The sequence below is a fragment of the Zosterops lateralis genome (genome assembly GCF_965231275.1).
Source record: "Zosterops lateralis genome assembly, chromosome: 21".
In the NCBI taxonomy this organism is placed as follows: domain Eukaryota; kingdom Metazoa; phylum Chordata; class Aves; order Passeriformes; family Zosteropidae; genus Zosterops; species Zosterops lateralis.
In genome coordinates this window covers 6170373-6188316 of record NC_139781.1, presented here as the reverse complement: position 1 = coordinate 6188316, position 17944 = coordinate 6170373, and the positions used below count along the sequence as shown (strand labels likewise).

At 56.5% G+C, this 17944-nt stretch overlaps 3 protein-coding genes across 4 annotated transcripts; 2 read left to right on the top strand and 1 right to left on the bottom strand.

Moving 5' to 3' along the window:
• The first annotated feature begins 539 nt into the window (after positions 1-539).
• BTK (Bruton tyrosine kinase) lies at positions 540-11882 on the top strand. 2 transcript variants are annotated; one of them, XM_083876565.1, is made up of 20 exons: positions 540-616; positions 1621-1698; positions 3518-3698; positions 3849-3947; positions 4168-4236; positions 4756-4837; positions 6236-6364; positions 6471-6538; positions 7023-7204; positions 7505-7567; positions 7815-7869; positions 8192-8274; positions 8383-8510; positions 8642-8716; positions 9047-9218; positions 9489-9705; positions 9949-10013; positions 10454-10572; positions 10674-10831; positions 10941-11882. In XM_083876565.1, exons 3-20 carry the CDS (start codon positions 3558-3560, stop codon positions 11010-11012), a joined length of 1977 nt encoding a protein of 658 aa, XP_083732691.1. In that variant the 5' UTR covers positions 540-616; positions 1621-1698; positions 3518-3557; the 3' UTR covers positions 11013-11882. The 2 variants fall into 2 exon arrangements, with proteins under 2 accessions (XP_083732691.1, XP_083732692.1); XM_083876566.1 differs by lacking the exons at positions 540-616; positions 1621-1698 and having other exon boundaries at positions 3488-3698.
• An 80-nt stretch (positions 11883-11962) lies between these two features.
• TIMM8A (translocase of inner mitochondrial membrane 8A) lies at positions 11963-13239 on the top strand. The gene is made up of 2 exons (XM_083876289.1): positions 11963-12115; positions 12453-13239. The coding sequence occupies exons 1-2, from the start codon at positions 11993-11995 to the stop codon at positions 12612-12614; spliced, it is 285 nt and encodes a 94-aa protein (XP_083732415.1). The 5' UTR covers positions 11963-11992; the 3' UTR covers positions 12615-13239.
• LOC310917771 (magnesium transporter NIPA2-like) lies at positions 13015-17932 on the bottom strand. The gene is made up of 5 exons (XM_083876288.1): positions 17760-17932; positions 17611-17667; positions 16587-16677; positions 16285-16445; positions 13015-15380 (listed from the first exon to the last, which is right to left on the bottom strand). The coding sequence occupies exons 1-5, from the start codon at positions 17875-17877 to the stop codon at positions 14758-14760; spliced, it is 1050 nt and encodes a 349-aa protein (XP_083732414.1). The 5' UTR covers positions 17878-17932; the 3' UTR covers positions 13015-14757.
• Positions 17933-17944: the final 12 nt, after the last annotated feature.

Below are 17944 nucleotides of genomic sequence, written 5' to 3'. Positions count from 1 at the left end.
ACACTGACTCGCAGACCACCGACCCAAGAAACCCACTGACCCAAATGATAAGAAAGACTGAACATGTGGCTTAATTAACATAAGAAACGAGGGAATCATTCAACACTACAAGATAGAATGCTAATAAATTATGTCATCTGTGTACAATTAAGATTAATGCTTTCATTTCCTAAAATGAATAAACAGTGAAAAGTTTTGATAGTCACTCTGCTGGCTCTGTGAATTTGCCACCAAGACCTCTTTCTGCACAGAGCTGTAAATAAACCAAACACCTCGGTTCTGTGTGGGGATCAGCCTCTTGCCCATGGGGTGAAAGAACCCATTCTGGGACAACAGAGGGATGGTCAGCCATGTGGTCAACCTGGCACGGCCCACAGCCCGGGGCAGGCTCCGGCCAGGGGTGACCCCACGGCAATGGCCCAGCTGCCTGCAGGAGGAAACACAAACGCTGCCTTTGAGTCAGAAAACTCAAAAAGGGGAACCGAAAGGGTGGGGTTGGCCGGCCCCGTCCTTCCTCCCTGTGCACCTTGCCGTCTCTCCTCGTCCCTGCTGCCACAGCCACCCCAACCCGCCGGGACGGGACCCCGGCCGGCCGCAGCACCGGCGGGAGGGCTCGGTGAGTACGGAGACCCAGGAGCCATGGCATGGGGCAGCACTGGGCTCTGGCTTCTGGGCACGGCTGAAGGGGCTGTGGGACAGCCGTGGTGGTGGGAGGCTCCATGTGGCCTGTGCTGGTGGCCTCACACACAGCTCTGCTGGGCTCCTGGGGGAAGGAGAGCCACGCTGGGCACAGGACACATGGTGTGGTCAGCCAGGCTGGGAGGGCTCTGCCTTGTCCCTGACCAGTTCCAAGCAGGTGGAATGGTCACCCGGCCATGGGGCTGTGGGGTGCAGTGGGGCAGGGAGGTGGAGCAGGGGTGCCAGGGGCTGTGCTGGAGCAGGGAATCACAGTGGTGCCTGGGTGCCAGGGAGCCCAGGGGTGGCCAAGAGCAGGGGTTGGTGTTCTGCCAGTGTCTTTGGCCATTCCTCACTGTGCTTTTTGCAGTGGGCTCTGCTGGGGTGCAGCTCTGGGTCTGCTCATGACTCTCTGTCTCTCCCACCCATCTCCTACCCCTCTCTCTCTCCCACCCATTATTTTTTACATCCTCTGGGCTCAGCCTGAAATATGGGGGCTGTGAATTTGTCACTCCCACTCTGTCACCTTTCCCTGCTGTCCCAGGCATACCAGGTCCCTCCAGCCCCACATCAGCCAGCAGGAATCAGGCCAGAGCTTGCCTGTGGGGGGGAGGGATGGTCCCAGGACCATGGTGAGACACAGTGTCCAGTGGCATCAGGCCAGCAGTGTGTGATGGGCCAGGTGGTCTCAGAGCACGCTGGGCTGAGGTGTGAGCACGGCAGGAAGTCACACTAGCTGCGGGGGGGGACACAGGACATGCTTCCACACACTCGTCACTCTGCTGTCACAGCACAGCAGTGGTGGCTGTGGGGGTGAGCCCTGTGGGGCACCCACCACACCAAGGACAGGCAGGGTCTGGTGGCAGTGCTGGGGACAGGGAGGCTGTGCCAGGATGGGGCACAAACAGCCCTCTGAGACACTCATTGTCCTTTCCCCTCTGGCAGTTTCATCCAGAGGACACAGTGAGGACGTTTCCCTCCTGCCTGGCACTGCTGGCCATGACCCCACTGCTGTGACTCCAGGTAAAGCTCCAGGGAGGGACCTGGCAGTGTAGTTGGGATGGGCTGGAGCCCAGGGCCCCTCTGCTCAGCCCCTGTGTCTGTGCCAGGGAGGGCAGTGGGAGCCCTCCTGCTCTTGGGATCCAGGATCAGCAGCCACAATTTTTAAGTGGGGAGAATGAGGCACAGGGTTACAGGGTGGTTCTGGGATCACTCTGGGCTCATCCACCAGCCTGTCAGCAGTTTTGGGGTCAGGAGCCACACCAGACACCTGCAGGGACCCCAGATCCCTCCTCCTAAAGCCTCAATCAGCACACTCAGGCTGCTGGTTCTTCCAAAAGACTCTGATGACTAATTTTTTAAGCTGGTTTTTTTGTCCACCTAAACAAGCTGGAAAGGTCTGAGCCATAAGAGCCATAAGGAGGGAAGAGGGAAGCCTGGCAGAGGGAATCCTGCTTGTCCCCAGCCTCTCCGGAGACAGTGGGGCAGGGTCACTAATGGAGCAGCAGGGGCTGTGCTGGGAGGCTCTGGGAATTGCCAGCAGATGGGAGGACACCTCTGCTCCTTGTCCCCAAGCTGAGGCTTGCCCTGGAGAGAGGCACAGTGCGTGGGACTGGGTCCTGGCTTCTTTGTTCCTCACCTGACCCTTGTTGTGAGTGACCCAATGCCCATCTCCTGTGTGGGGAGAGTGGATGGAATACTCAGCTGGGGAATGGGGGGCTGAACCCCTGTCTCTGGCCCACCTCTGAGCCTCTCCCTGAGGAGATGGACTGTGGGGAGCAGGGGAAAAAACAGCTTCTCCCAGGCTGCTTTCCAAAGCTGTGCTTATGGGAGGAAAAAAGGGAACAAGGTGAGGGTGAAGGGGAAGCAGGGACTGGAGGTGGTCAGGCAGGAGACACAGAGCCGGGCTCCAGGGGATCACAGCTCAGCAGTGGCTCACACAGCTCACTCAGCAGCTCCCCAGACTGCAGTCAGGTGCTGGTCACAGCCCACAGCTCCAGCCACGTGGCTCTGGGGGTGCTGGGCCCACCTGGGGGTCACAGTTCCTGGGTACACCATGGAGGGATGGGGTGAGATGCATGAGCTGCTCCAAGAGATGGGCCAGGGCAGTTTCCAGCCCCTAAAGGGCAGGCAGCAGTGGGATGCAGAGCTCTGAGAGCCCTTTCCTGCCTTGCCCTTCCCCGGAAAGGCTCCGGGGAGCTTTGCTGGCTGGGGAGGATTTCACCCCTCTGCCTGCCCTTCAAGCCTGGCCACTGACAAGTGCTGCTCACAGGGGAGGAAGGGGGGTTGAGCTCCATTCCTTCACTCCTGCAGGTTCTGTGGACACACAGGGGAAGGATGACTCTGGGGCTACTCCCTGCTCTTGGCAGCACTGCACTGTGACTTTTCAGGGCCAGGACCTACCCAGGGCTTTTGAGGGATTGGTCTCCCGTGACCAGCCCTTGCACGCTGCCTAAGTCAGCACGTCCCCAGCACCAAAGTGGCTGCGGGGGGGCAGGAGGAAACAGCCCACACAGGCTCACATGCACAGAGCCCGAGGGGAGGAGCGCCCGCGGGGTGTCACAGCCGGCTCCAAGCTTCCCCTGTTCCCCTCCTTCTCCAGCTCTCTGTCCATCTTGCACATCCTGGAGCCATCTGGGTGGTGGCTTGGTCTGCAGCCGGGTGTGGGAGAAGAGCCAGGAGAGGTCACAGCACAAACCAGCCACGCTGACCTGCCCTCACCCCTCTGTGGGGGTCCCAGCACTCCCTGTCTGCCCTTGGGGCAAGGGGGAGAGTGCACCTGAGTGAGGACCAGCAGGTTTGGGGATAAGCAAGCACCGTGTCAGCATTGTCTTGCCCACAGCAACCCGGCCAGCACAGCACGGGGGAGCCCAGGGGTTGACATGGCCAGTGTCATCCTGGAGAGCATCTTCTTGAAGCGCTCACAGCAGAAGAAGAAAACATCTCCCCTCAACTTCAAGAAGCGCCTGTTCCTGCTGACAGAGAGCAAGCTGTCCTACTACGAGTATGACTTTGAGCGGGGGGTGAGTCTGCAGCCACAGGGGCTGTGCCATGCCAGTGTCACCAGCTGTCCCTTGCCAGCACATAGTCCAAGGGGTGGTTGGACAGGGAGAGGGGTTTGAGTCTCTCCAGGTCTCCCCTTGGTGACCATTTGAACCAAGACTCTCTTGCAGCGCCGGGGCAGTAAGAAGGGCTCTGTGGACATTGAGAAGATCACCTGTGTGGAGACAGTGGCACCTGAAAACAACCCTCCCCCTGAGCGGCAGGTCCCGGTGAGGAGGGTCCCAGAGTCCCTGCATCTGTCCCCCTGTCCCCTCACTGGGGGAGTCCCTGGGGTGGTGGCACTGGGGGACAGCCCTGCCTGGCATGGGGGGCTCTGTCCATCCCATACCAGAGGTCCAGCTTGATGCAGAGCAGGGGGATGCCAAAAGCTGTGGCAACAGGCCTGCAACAGAGGAGATGCCAGCATCCATCTGTGCCTCTCTCTTCCAGAGGAAAGGGGAGGATTACAACAACATGGAGCAGATCTCCATCATTGAACGGTTCCCCTACCCCTTCCAGGTGAGTTTGCACTGCACCCTCTTTGCTGGTCCACTCTGCCTGGTGGCAGGTCCTGAGGGGGAGGACCGCACAGGGGCCTGGGGTCAAACTTGGCATCACTGCCCCAGTGTCAGGTATCACTCAGCTGCTTGGAGACTGCATGGGGCAGCCAGGTGAGCTTCTTCGAGCTGCAAGCCAACTCTGTTTAAGATGGAAACCTGCTTCTGAGCTCTGTCCTGCCCCTTCCAGTCCCCTGGCTGATGCTGAAGGGATGCTGGCTGCACACTCAGCCCCCCAGCCCAGCTGCCTGCCCTGCTGGCACCCAATGCACCCCCAGCACACTGAAAGTCAGAGAAGGAAGTGGAAAGTCTCGGGGGAGGGGGCTTATTTTTAACCTCTTGGTCACGGTCCTGTAAGCACTGAGCACTGTGTGAGGCCAGCAGACGCTGGCAGAGCTGTCTCGGGGTGGCCACAAGGCTTGGCTCTCCCCTGCCTGCTGTGAGAGCCCTGCCTGAGGTGCTGAGGGGTGTGATCCTGCAGGTGGTCTATGACGAAGGGCCCCTCTACATCTTCTCCCCCACGGAGGAGCTGCGCAAGCGCTGGATCCATCAGCTGAAGAGCGGTGAGTGTGGGGGCTCTGCAGCTCCCTGGGGGAGCCAGCACGGGTGCTCAGCTGTGCCTGTGCCTGCCCCACAGTGCCAGGCTGCCAGGGGCTCTCTGGCTCATGGCTACCACCCTGCCAGGTGGACATTGCCACCCTCTGCAGCAGTGCAGCTACCTTGGCTGAGCTCCTTGCCCTCTCATGAACCTGCTCCAAAGTAGCTCAAGCAGGCTCAGAAATTGTTGAGGGCAAGAGGAAATAGCAGATGTGGCCATACAGCTCTGCTGCCTTGGCATGTGAGGGCTGAGTGCCCAGTGCTTTAGGAAACATGGACCACAGGCCTGCTGGGAGTCAGGGAGCATCTTTCCCAAAGCACCCTGAGCCTTGCTCGGTGATGCTGAGCTAATGCTCAGCTGGGTGGATGTTCCCTCCTCGAGCTGGGGGTGTGTTGCAGCAGTGCTGTGCCAAGGGGCTCCAACCACCCAAAACCTGCTGGAGCTGCCTGCATGTGCCTCCTGGAGCATGTGTGTGTGTGTGTTTCTGTGGCTTTGTGCTGGCAGGGTGGGATTAGCTGCTTGAGTTGACACGGGGAAGTTGGCTCGAGCGAGGCGGAAGAGGGGCAGGCTGATAACGGGGAAGTCAGTTATCTCACAAGAGCCCCAGCAGAGCAGCCAGTCCTCTTCCCACTTCCCTGCTGAGGGAGGAGGGTTTTTCTGGCAGCTCAAGCCAGTGTAGAATCCACAGGGAAAGGAGAGAAAATGCTGCCTTTTTGCTGACAGGATGTCCTCCTCTGACTCCACCAGAGAACGGGCTCTCTGCACCCCATGCAGCTGCTGTGGGGCAGCCCCAGGCTGTTGGCAGTGTTTAGGGACATCCAGTTGTCCCTCTAGCTTGGGGAGAAATATGAGGAAGCTGGTCAGCCTGCCTGGCAAGGGAATGTTCTCCCTGCAAGGGAAATCTCTGGGCGGGCACAGAGTGGTGGCAGTGCCCTCCTCTCCCCATGGAAAAGCCATGCACAGCACTGGCCTCCCAGCCCACTTCTGGGAAAAAAAAAAAAAAAGAGCTGAGAAGAGCTGTGAACCACGGGCCGGAGCAGCCTGGGGGTTATTGGATATTTTGGTTGGCAGGAGGAGGGCCAGGTCTTTCTATGACTGGCTCCAAGCATGCTCATGCCCCTTTGCAGAGCTGCTCAGGAGCTTAAATCAGATCTGAGAGCCAAGCCTGGCCCTTCCCTGTGGCACAGGGACTGCATAGCCACAGCACTGAAACAAGAGTGGTAAGCTGAGGGAAACCTGAACATCAGGGCACAGCAGCACAGCTGAGAGGAAATGATTTAATGCAGCTGACCACTTGCATTCAGGGAGCAGAGAGCGGGGGACACAGCCCTGGGTGACACACATCTCCCCTCCTGTGCCACAGTAATTCGGTACAACAGCGACCTGGTGCAGAAGTACCACCCCTGCTTCTGGATCGACGGCCAGTACCTGTGCTGCTCCCAGACTGCCAAGAACGCCATGGGCTGCCAGATCCTGGAGAGCAGGAATGGCAGTAAGACAGCAGGCACCCTCCCACTGCCTTGTCCCCCTGCCCTGGGGACCACCACAGCACAGAGCCAGGAAGCCTTTCTCACCTTGGCCCCTCCTCTGTTCTGAAGGTTTAAAAGTCGGGCGGTCGCATCGCAAGACAAAGAAGCCCCTTCCCCCAACTCCTGAGGAGGACCAGGTAAAGGCCAATGTCAGGGTTTGCTCCAAGGTGTTGGAGAAAAGGTTTGCCTGGAGAAAGCCAACATGTTCAATAGATGTGCAGGCCAGGACTCTGCTCTGGGGAGGGAGGTCAAGATGGTGACCGAAGGGAGAAGGAACTTGAAGCAGGGGATGGAGCCCAAAGGCCTGTAGGAAAGTCAAATTACCTCAACCCTGAGGTCTCCCAGGGCAGCTGACAGATTAAAGCCCTGGTGTAGGCTGGAGGAGTCACAGGTTAAGCCAAAAGGTAAAGAGAAAACACTTATTTTTTTTGTGAAGATGGGAAAAAATGTCTTGTTAAGAAGTCTGGGGAGACAAAATTGGTGTTCTGGTAGAGATACATGTGGGAGCTGAGACAAACACTGAGACCACTGCCCTGCCAGGCTTGGGAAGGGTCTCACGTGGTGTGTGTGTGTGCAAGCCTGACCATGTCCCACACTCTCCCTCTCCCTGTGATGAGGAAGATGGTGATGAAGCCTCTGCCCCCCGAGCCTGCCCCCAGCACAGCAGGGGAGATGAAGAAGGTGGTGGCCCTCTACAACTACGAGCCCATGAACGCGCAGGACCTGCAGCTGCAGAAGGGAGAGGAGTACTTCATCCTGGAGGAGAGCCACCTGCCCTGGTGGAAAGCCCTTGACAAGAATGGGTGAGAGCCCTCACTGCCCATGGCTGTGGCTCTGCAGCACTGCCCTGCCCTGGTGCTCAGGCACTGATGGGCAAACACACCCCTCTGGCAGCACCCCAAGGCTGAGGACAGGCTGCCTGCCCACCTGTGGGCTGCCCTGGGGAGGAGCAGGAGGAGGCTGAAACCAGCTGTGGTGTCAGCCCTCCCCAGATGGGTTTGCAGCAAAGTTTTTGAGCCCATTTCTACTCAGCCTCCTGAGATGAATATCATTTTCCCTTGGCCTTCTCCATCAGAGCGTGACCAGCCCCTTTTCTCTTGCAGGAGGGAAGGATACATCCCCAGCAACTATGTCACTGAAACCAGAAATTCCCTGGAGATCTTTGAGTAAGAGAGGGCACAGGGACCTGGCGAGTTGCACTTGGTTGGAGACATTTTCCTTTTGGTTGTTACCCCGTCAGCCCAGCCTGACTGGGTCATTCTCCCTCTCCCGCATCCCCTGACAGCCTCCAGCCTCTGGCAGCTGGTTCTGTCCTGCTCTCTGTACTGCCTGTCCTGGCTGGGCCAGGGTCAGACTGGGCTGGGGACAGAGGTGGCTGTGGAGATGTCCCTGATGGCTGTGTCCCTGTTCCAGGTGGTACTCAAAGAATATCACTCGGAGCCAAGCAGAGCAACTGCTGAAACAGGAGGTAAGTGTTGCCTCTAAGGTCTGTTCTACACTCCAGCCCTCCATGGGCTGTTTTCACATTATGTCCAGCATGGGAACAACTCTGGCTTTTCTGGGAGGGAAGTGTTGCCCCAACAGCCCCAGGAACCTTCCCTATCCCAATGTGAGCTCCTCCAGGCAGCCACTTCAGGAGGTGGCCTCCCGTGCAGGGACTGGAGATAGGATTCCTCTGACTCACTGCATCCTCTCCAGCCATGCTGTGATCTTCACTCACTTTAAGTTTTGCTGTTACAGTCACACACAGTCTCCACAAAGATCCAGTGCCTTTCCCCTTTCTGTTTTAGGGTAAGGAGGGGGGCTTCATTGTCCGAGATTCCACCAGCAAGACAGGAAAATACACTGTCTCTGTCTATGCCAAGTCCTCTGCGTAAGTGGCTCTAAGAACAGCTTGTTCCTCCCTCAGAGGGCCCCTCCAGGCACCCCTCACCCTCTGCCTCTCCTCCCCATGGCACTGACTCGTGTTCTCCCTCTCCAGAGACCCCCAAGGCACCATCCGCCACTATGTCGTCTGCTGCACCCCCCAGAATCAGTATTACCTGGCAGAAAAACACTTGTTCAACAGCATCCCAGAGCTGATCACATACCACCAACATAACTCTGCAGGTCAGTGTTCTGGAGACAGAACCACTGGCACCACAGTATCCCCACCTTCCTGAGCCCAAGGCAGGAGTTGTGTTCCCTGCTGGAATGTGGCAGGTAAGCCCAGAGTGACAATCTCTGCTGCTGTGTTTCAGGGCTCATATCCAGACTGAAGTACCCCGTGTCTCAGCACAAGAAAAGTGCTCCTTCTACAGCTGGCCTTGGCTATGGTAAGCCAGCCTGGGCTACCTCACAATTCTCTGGTTGCAGGGTTTGTTCCTGCTGGCAGCAACTTTCCCAGGCTGGGATCCTGGCTGTCCCATGGCTCACAGCCCTCCCAGGAACCACTTTCCAACTGCCCTCTGGTGACAGTATTGACCAAAAGGCTTCACAAGCTACCTTGCTCCTATCCCCTGGAGGAATAGTTATCTGATTTTGTGGATGATTTTTCAGGCAGCAAAGGCTTGTGAGCTTTTCTTGGGCTTGCTAGACCAGATGACTGGGACCACTGTGCAGGGAGGTAACCTGGACCTACATTACACTCACACTCTCTGTCCTAGGGTCATGGGAGATCGACCCCAAGGATCTGACCTTCCTGAAGGAACTGGGGACGGGGCAGTTTGGCGTGGTGAAGTACGGGAAATGGAGAGGCCAGTACAATGTTGCCATCAAGATGATCAGGGAGGGCTCCATGTCAGAGGACGAGTTCATTGACGAAGCCAAAGTCATGATGTAAGTGGTGAGCACCATGCAGGTCAGTGCTAGATGCTCCTTGCCCCAGTGGCTGCACTCCTGGGAGGTGTGGAGGGACAGTCTTGGGCAGTCCCATACTCTTCAAAATGCATCCAAGATCCCGCTGATTTTGTGCTGATTTCTTGGTGAGCTTTTCCACTGCCAACTGGGCCAGAAGCACCTTCCCTTCCCAAACTCTCCTTATTCACAGGTACTTCCTTTGCCGCCTGGCTTTCTAGATGGCCAGAATTGCCTTTGTCCCCAACACAGGAACCTGTCTCATGAGAAGCTGGTGCAGCTCTATGGGGTGTGCACTAAGCAGCGTCCCATCTTCATCATCACTGAGTACATGGCCAACGGCTGCCTCCTGAACTTCCTGAGGGAAACACGGCAGCGTTTCCAGCCTGCTGAGCTGCTGGAGATGTGCAAGGATGTCTGTGAAGCTATGGAATACCTGGAATCCAAGCAGTTCCTACACAGAGACCTGGTAGGGCTGTGTTCAGGCAAAATCCCACCAGGGAAGTTGCTCCTACATAAATAAATAGGATGCTTGGAGGCCTCAGTTGCTCTTTGCTGAGGATTTTCTAGCTTGCCCCAGTCCAGGTGAACTTGCAGGACAAAGTGAGGTGAAGTGTTTGGTGGGTGGGGATGAGATGAAGTTCACCTGCTACAGGGGGATGGGAGGGGCAAGAGCAGGTAGAAGTAACTGTCTCCACCTCTCCATTCACAGGCTGCTCGAAACTGTTTGGTGAATGACCAAGGAATTGTGAAAGTGTCAGATTTTGGTCTTTCCAGGTCTGGTAGATGTGTCTATGTCACTTTCCTGTCTCAGCACCCCATCTTCTCCTTCCATCAATTCTACACTTTAGACTTTGTCCCCATCACCCTCCAGCTCTGCTGTCCCATTGTCTTCCTATTTCTGCCTGGCTCAACTTTCTGCCTCTCCACTTTCCATCATCCCTTTCTTACTTCCCCTGGCTCTTTCCCCCCCTCTCTCTGCATCTTGTTTCCTCTGCCTCTAGTCTCCTGGCTGCAGCTTTCTCTCCACATCCCCTTTTTGCTGTGCTTCCATGTCAGCCAATCTCTTCTGCAACCCTGACTAACACACAATTACTGCTGAAACCCATGCAGAGCTGCAACCTCTGCTCATTCTGAGCTGCCCCTTCCTTTTGGGCTTGGTCAGTTGTACGGAGGAGCAAAATGTGAAATACAAGTGATCCATTTTCCTGCTGCAGGTACGTGTTAGATGATGAGTACACAAGCTCCCTGGGGTCCAAGTTTCCAGTGCGGTGGTCTCCTCCTGAAGTGCTGCTGTACAGCAAGTTCAGCAGCAAGTCTGACGTCTGGTCCTTTGGTAAGGGCACAGCATTGCTGATTTAGAGGCTGGGAACTCCTCTGCAAACCAGGCACAGGTGCTCCAAGGCCATGAGCTCTCCCTGCTGTTCCCCCCAACAGGCGTCCTGATGTGGGAAGTTTACTCCCTGGGGAAGATGCCTTACGAGAGGTTTAATAACAGCGAGACGACCGAGCACGTCATCCAAGGGCTGCGCCTGTACCGGCCGCAGGCGGCCTCGGAGCGGGTCTATGCCATCATGTACAGCTGCTGGCACGAGGTCAGAGCCTTTCCCCCCTGGTGACACCCCTGGCAGGGTGACAGGGCTCCTCAGAGCATGGCTGGGGCAGACACGGGCTCTAGCCAGGCTCTCCCCTCTCACCCCACAGAAGCCTGAGGAGCGCCCCACCTTCACCGCGCTGCTGGGCGGCATCCTGGACATCGCCGACGAGGAGTGCTGACTGTGAGGGGAGTGCTGACCCTGCCCAGCGCCGGCTCTACCCCCGGGACACACCCGCACACCAGGCAGAACCGCGGCACGGCTGCCATGGACACGGCATGGAGCCTGGGGACACCCACGGCTGTGCTCACAACTCCATGGAGCTCCATGGAACTCCATTGCATCCCTGGAACTCCATCAGCGCTCTGGAGGTCCATCACATGCTCAGAGGTCCATCACATCCCTGGAACTCCATCGCATGCTCAAAGCTCCATCACCGCCCTGGAGTTCCATCCCATCCCTGGAGTTACATCACATCCTGGAGCTCCATCACTGTCTGGAGCTCAATCCCATCCCTGGAGCCCCATCACTGCCCCAAAGCTCTATCATATTCTGGAGCCCCATCACCGCCTCAGAGCTCCATTACATCCCTGGAACTCCATCACATGCTCAGAGCTCTATCACATCCCTGGAACTTCATCACATCCTGGAGTTCCATCACCGTCCGGAACTCCATCACATCCCGGAGCTCCATCACTGTCCAGAACTCCATCACATCCCGGAGCTCCATCACTGTCCAGAACTCCATCACATCCCGGAGCTCTCTCCCATCCCTGGAACTTCATCACATGCTGGAGTTCCATCACCACCTTGGAACTCCATCACTGTCCGGAGCTCCACCACATCCCTGGAACTCCATCACTGCCCTCGAGCTCCATCCCATCCCTGGAACTCCATCACGCCCCCATCCCGGCCCCGGGGCTCCACCACACCCCCCAGGACGCTCCGCTGCCGCTGCCGCTGCCGCTCCCGGTGCGCTCGGGGACAATAAAACGGTTCCCCGTCCTCCCGGGCTGCGGCCGCTCCGCCGGGCCGGCAGGGGGCGCGCGGCGGGCGGGCGCGCAGGCGCGGCGCGGGCGGAAGGGGCGGGCGCGGCACCGGCGGCACGTGAAGGTCGCGGCGCGGCGGCACCGGGAGGGACCGGGGCACACCGGGAGCGCCATGGACGCGCCGTCCGCCGCCGGGCTGGGCGGGGCCGACCCCCAGCTCCAGCGCTTCATCGAGGTGGAGACGCAGAAGCAGCGCTTCCAGCAGCTGGTGCACCAGATGACCGAGCTGTGCTGGGTACGGGCGCGGCGGGCAGGGCCGCCGGCTCCGCTGACACGGTGGCGATGGTGGGGCGAGGCGGGCTGGGAGGCCGCGCTGACCTTTGTCCCCGGGGGGGAGGAGGAGGAGGCTGATGGGGCCAAAATGGAGCCGCCGCGGGAGCAGCCCCAGCCCCGGTGAGCAGAGAGCGGGAGGGGCGGGCAGAGCCGCGCTGGGGAGGGCTCTGAGGGGGTGAGGGGCCCGAGAGGAGCGGGATCCCGGGGCGGGGAGAGCCTGTCCCAGGGCTGGGGATGCCCGGAGGCACGGCCCCGGGGCGGGGTGGGCGGCGGTGCCAACGGGACCCCGCTGTGTGCAGGAGAAGTGCATGGACAAGCCGGGCCCCAAGCTGGACAGCCGGGCCGAGACGTGCTTCGTGAACTGCGTGGAGCGCTTCATCGACACGAGCCAGTTCATCCTGAACCGGCTGGAGCAGACGCAGAAGTCCAAGTCGGCCTTTTCGGAGAGCCTGTCCGACTGAGCCCAGCCCCCGCCAGGCCAGGCCAGGCCCTCGCCCACTCCTGGTCACTCCGCTGCCCCAGGAGCCGGGAGCAGCTCGGGGGGGCGTGGTTAGGATTTAATTAAATGCCAGTCTCGGGGAAGTTGCAGCCAGATGAGAGCCCACCACAGACACAAGGACGCTCCACGTCGGGGTGATGTGCTGCTCCGGGCCCCCGGTGCCGTGCAGGGAGCATTTGGAATGTGCCCCCTCGGCTGAGCACAGGGGGGCTGATGTTCATTTCATGGATGCTTACAGCACTGATGGGAAGCTGGGCTCTGGGTGAGGCCAGCCCCTGGTTGCTGCCTTAAAAGAGTGCTGCACAAACCAGCCCTGCTGGGCACATCCTCCTCACCTGCCCCCGGGCACCATCGCTGTGCTGCACAGGCTGGGACAGGCACCCTGAGCAAGAAGAGCATGTTGGGAACAGTGATCATCCCAGGCAGTGCCACTGCTGGAAAATACTTCCAGGCTTCCATAGGCAAACCGTTCATATGGCCAAGTGACCAATTTTTCACACTGCAGCACAACTCTGTCAATGCTGACTTGCTCCATTAACTGCTTTCCCTGGGTAAATGTAATAAATATTAACTGGGTCAATTTTTAATATGAGATGCTCCTTTTTTCAGATAGATCCCTGCTGAGAATGGAAAATCTGGCCTTCTTGTCACTCCCCCTCCTTCCTAGTGATCCTATTTATGGCAAAATTAGTACGAAGGGTGTAGAACTCTCTTCTGGCTAGAAGGCCTTTTCTGAATTCTGATTTGTTGCTCAACTTATTTGGTCTCATGAATCAAAATTGTTTCTGGGAGAGGCTGTGGCCTTTCCTCTTCTTCCCCAAAAGGTTAACACCTCCTGTCCTGGAGAGTCCTTTCTTTAGAGAGACTAAATGCAGGGAATAACCAACCAGCTGCTTTATAACCTCGTGCCCCTTCACCTGTGGAGGCGAGAGGCCTGTGGGTGTGTCTTCTGGACCTCTGCCCCCAGGACACAAAGAGGAGCTTCAAACTGGAAAAACAAACTACTGCTCAGCTCTCTGGGAAGGCAGCAGCATTTCAGCAGTGCTCGTATGCTGCAGGGAAGCCTGGAGTGCCACTGACAGTGGTCTGGGGCTCTACACAGGAGCTTGGTAAAGCAGTTCTGCACACAGCCCACTGCAGGAGCTGCTGGACAGAGAGTGTGAGCTCCTAAGGTGGGTGGTTTGTAGCCAGCAGCCTTCCTGGGAACAAACTCAGGACGTGTTCAGCAGCTATGCAAATGTAAACCCATGTCAGTGAGGACACGACTGTCTAGTTACCTGTCAGAAACATACCTCAGTAGCTAAGGACTAGGTTCCCAGAGCAGGTGATTCCCTCTCCTGTCCTAACGAGTTTCTCAGGAGCACTCACAGAGTTCTTCCTACCCCTGTGATCCTCCACGCCTTCCAGTGTTTGCCCAGCCCTTGGTCTAAATCACTCACCACTTGGTAACTGAATAGATCAGTTTTTAATAGAATACAGGAAGCTGCATCAACCTGCACAGCAGACCTTGCATGAAGAGGTTGGTCCCTCTGTAAGAACCACAGCAGCAAGTGGCAGCACCACTGAAGTTTCCCAATTTGGGCTGTATTCTGGTTTTGGATGTGAATCTGTAAATAAATTCTAGCAGAGTGAGCAAAACCAAGTACTTGACAGAGGAATTTTTGCATTAATACTCTCTGTATGTCCCCTTTAAAGCCAGACATCCGTTTTCTCTCTGTGTAAACTTAGCACTGTGTTAAATCGTTTTGTACCTGTTAATTCTGGTTTTAAAAAACAGTGTGAGCCTCCTCAAATGTGTGACCTGCCACGGAGTCAGGGTTAGCACTGTGTTAGTGCCACAGGCCTCTCTCTGCACAGCTGAGGTCTGAGTCCTGATGAGGGCTGATCAATTCTCCACATAAAAGAACAGTGAAGAAGCACAGGATGCCAGAAGCTGGGCAGTTCCCAGGGCTCCTGGAGGAGGCTGCTGGCCCTCTCAGCCTCTTGTCAGTGTGTGATGCCTGGGGCAGGCAGAGGGTAACTCACAGCTCCTGCTCCTGCAGCAGCATTTCAGTCTTGTCAGTGGGAGCAGGAAGCCAGCAGTTCGGATGCTTCCTCACCCGCTTTCACTTCTCCTCCTCCTCCTCCTCTGCACTCTGAGAGCCCTTGTCCTCGGAGGGCAGCAGAGGCTGGTGCTGGCAGGTCTGATGTCTGTCTGCACTGCTCCAGGGCGGGTGTGGCTGTGCCCTGCCTGGCTGCAGGAACAGGGGCAGGAGGCTGGGGCTGAAGGGCATGTCCCTGAAGGCGTGCAGGAGGAAGATGCCGGACACGATGGTGAGGAAGCCACTGATGGAGCCGATGATGTTGGCCAGCACCATGTGCTGCCACTCCTTGAAGAGGATGGCTGAGCACGTCATGACTGCCGTGGTGAACAGCACGTAGTAAATGGGTGTGACCACAGAGGTGTTGAAAATGTCCAGAGCTTTGTTCAGGTAGTTGATCTGGATGCTGATGCAGATCACCAGGCACACCAGGAGAACCCAGCCCAGGGGTTCCTTCAGGACTGGCTTCCCAGAGAACAATTCCTTGAGGGCAATCCCCAGGCCTTTGACACAGGACACAGACAGCGAGCCAATGGCAGAGCAGACCAAAACATAAACCAGGACGTTGCTCTGTCCATAACGGGGTCCAGCCACAAAGATGAGCAGGAGGGAGCTCACCAGGACGCACACAGCAAATACAATGAATCCTTGGGGAAAGAAAAATTCAACAACTCTCATCAGAACACAACAGCACCAGTGACAGGTAAGACTGAACAGAAAGCAGAGATGGAAAACAGGCAGATAACTGCCCCCTCAGCCTTTCTGGCCTCCATCTGAAGGGAACAGGGTTGGAAAGCCTGAGCAAAGCTGCAGAGACAACAGCTCATTACAGTGTGATCACAAGTCAGGCTGTTGGGGATACAGTTTGCTGGGAAGGGCATGGGCACAGCCAGGCTCCACAGCACTAACAGAGCTGGGGGGATTTTGGCCAGTCCAGCAGGAGATCCAGGAAGGTTTGTGAAGCCATGGCTGAACTCTGCAGACTGGTGGGATAAAAAGCAAAGTGCTACATCACAGGAATTCCCTGCCAGTGCTCCCCCTCATGAGCAGCAACATCTACCTGTTACTCTGCTTTGCTCTTCTCCTTATGCTTCCTTCCTCCATCTCTTTTGGCTTATTCTGCCATTTGTTCCATTGCCTACATCATATCCTTGCGACTTGATTCATCTTCTAACATAAATACCAGGACTACCTGATCTTGGGCATAGCTCCTTGAATTCTTTTGCCTTGAATTCTTCTGCCTTGAATTTCCTCCTCTGTCTTCTCTCAGCCACACCACTACCACCCTCTGCAATTCCTGACACTGCCACAGGCCAATCCCTTCTGCTGACAGGTGCACCTCATTTCCCTGCTCCTGACTCTTTGCATCTATATCTCACAGAGGGTAAAAAAACCAGCCCACTGGATAACTATTAATGATTCCAGAGGGATGTGCAGAACAAAAAACAGCTCAATTACAATTTAGTTCAGTCCTTTCCAATCTATCCAAGTTGTATCCCACCTTCTACTGTCATTAACCTGAAGTCAACAGGAATCCTTTTATTTTAGTACCTGGATCTTTCAGCTTCTCTGCCATTGACTCCAGGCTGGAAACCTCTTCTTCCTGTGGAGCATGGATCACCATCACAGTGGAGCCCAGGATACTCAGGATGCAGCCAATCTTCCCATGAACATTCAGCTGCTCATTCAGGAAGATGGAAGACAGAACTGCACTGAAAAAGCAAAAAAGAAAAAAACACCCATCCAAAACCAATTAGGACGAGAGATGGGACACCTGAGGAAAGAGAGCAGAGCAACTGCTTTCATCACTGGGAGCTGGTAGGTGAAGTGAGGATGTTTCTGAGGGTGCTTACCTAACCAGGACACTCAGAGCACCCAGTGGAGTTACCAGTGTTGCAGGGGCAAAGGCATAGGCAGCAAAATTTGCAGCTTCTCCAACTCCCACTGCAAAAGAAATTCCTGTGAGGATCAAAGTGGGAGCAATTCACCGTAATACAAGCTGGAGTGTAGTCAGAAAAGCCTCAGTTTCCTCCTGGGCATCCTGTTTCTCGGAGGTGTGTTGAGCAACCAGGGAAGAACAGCACCAGCAAGAACAAGCAGAAGCCCCACACAGGTTTTCTTGGGAAGAGAAGGCTCAGTCTTGTGCACAGTGATCCTTACTCACGTGCCTCTACAGTGAGCAGCAACCACAGGAAAGTAGTTTTGTAATTTCCACAAAGCTGAAAGACATCTGTCCTTTCTCCTGGAACAGCTTTAAAGCTTTTTAAAGGGTAAATCAGTTACAGTTGGTTCTTAACATTGGAAAGTGTAAAGTAAAGCTGCTGAAATTGCTGTACACAGTGCTGGATGTGCTATTATCCTTCATCCTCAGGGCAGGCCACTTTAGAAGCACTCAACCCAACCCAGCTAAACCAGCTCCTCAACTCCTGCTTAGCAGAGAAACCTGATGATGCAGTAGCAGTCAAATAAAAATGGTAATAAAACATGAAAGCGATTGGAAACAACCACAAACAACCACACTCTTACAAGAGAAGGCTGTGGAATCACTTAATTGTGCAAAGGGAGCCTACAAGAAAGGCAGAGAGACTTTTTACAAGGGCATGTAGTGACAGGACAAGGGAGAATGGGTTGAAACTGAGAGCGAGTAGGTTTAGATAAGATACCACGGAGAAATTCTTCCCTGGAAGGTGGGGAGGGCCTGGCACAGGTTGCCCAGAGAAGCTGCGGCTGCCCCATCCTGGGAAGTGTTCGAGGGGCTTGGAGCAACCTGGGATAGTGGTGTTCCTATGGGAGGGGTCTGGAACGAGCTGATCTTTAAGGTCTCCACCAACCCAACCCATTCCGTGATCCCACGACAGGTCCGAGCGCGGTACTCACTGCACAGCAGCCCTGCCCACCAAAGCCACTCCCGCAGGTACGCGTGCCCTCCTTGCCCTGCGTGCGGAGGAAACAAACAAAAACCCTCCGATGAAGCCAAACACAACTCTCATCACGGCCCTCGGGGGAGGCAGCGGGACGGGCCGTACCTGCCCTGGCGCGGCCGCACAGCCGGAGCAGCCCCTTCTTCTTCAGCACGAAACTGCCGCCGATGAAGGCGCTGGAGGCCAGGGCCAGCCCCAGCCCCGCGCCGAACCCGGGCCCCATGGACACCGCCGGGGCGGGGACGGAGCGGGACGGGAACGGAAAAGGAGCGAGACAGGAACGGGGTGAG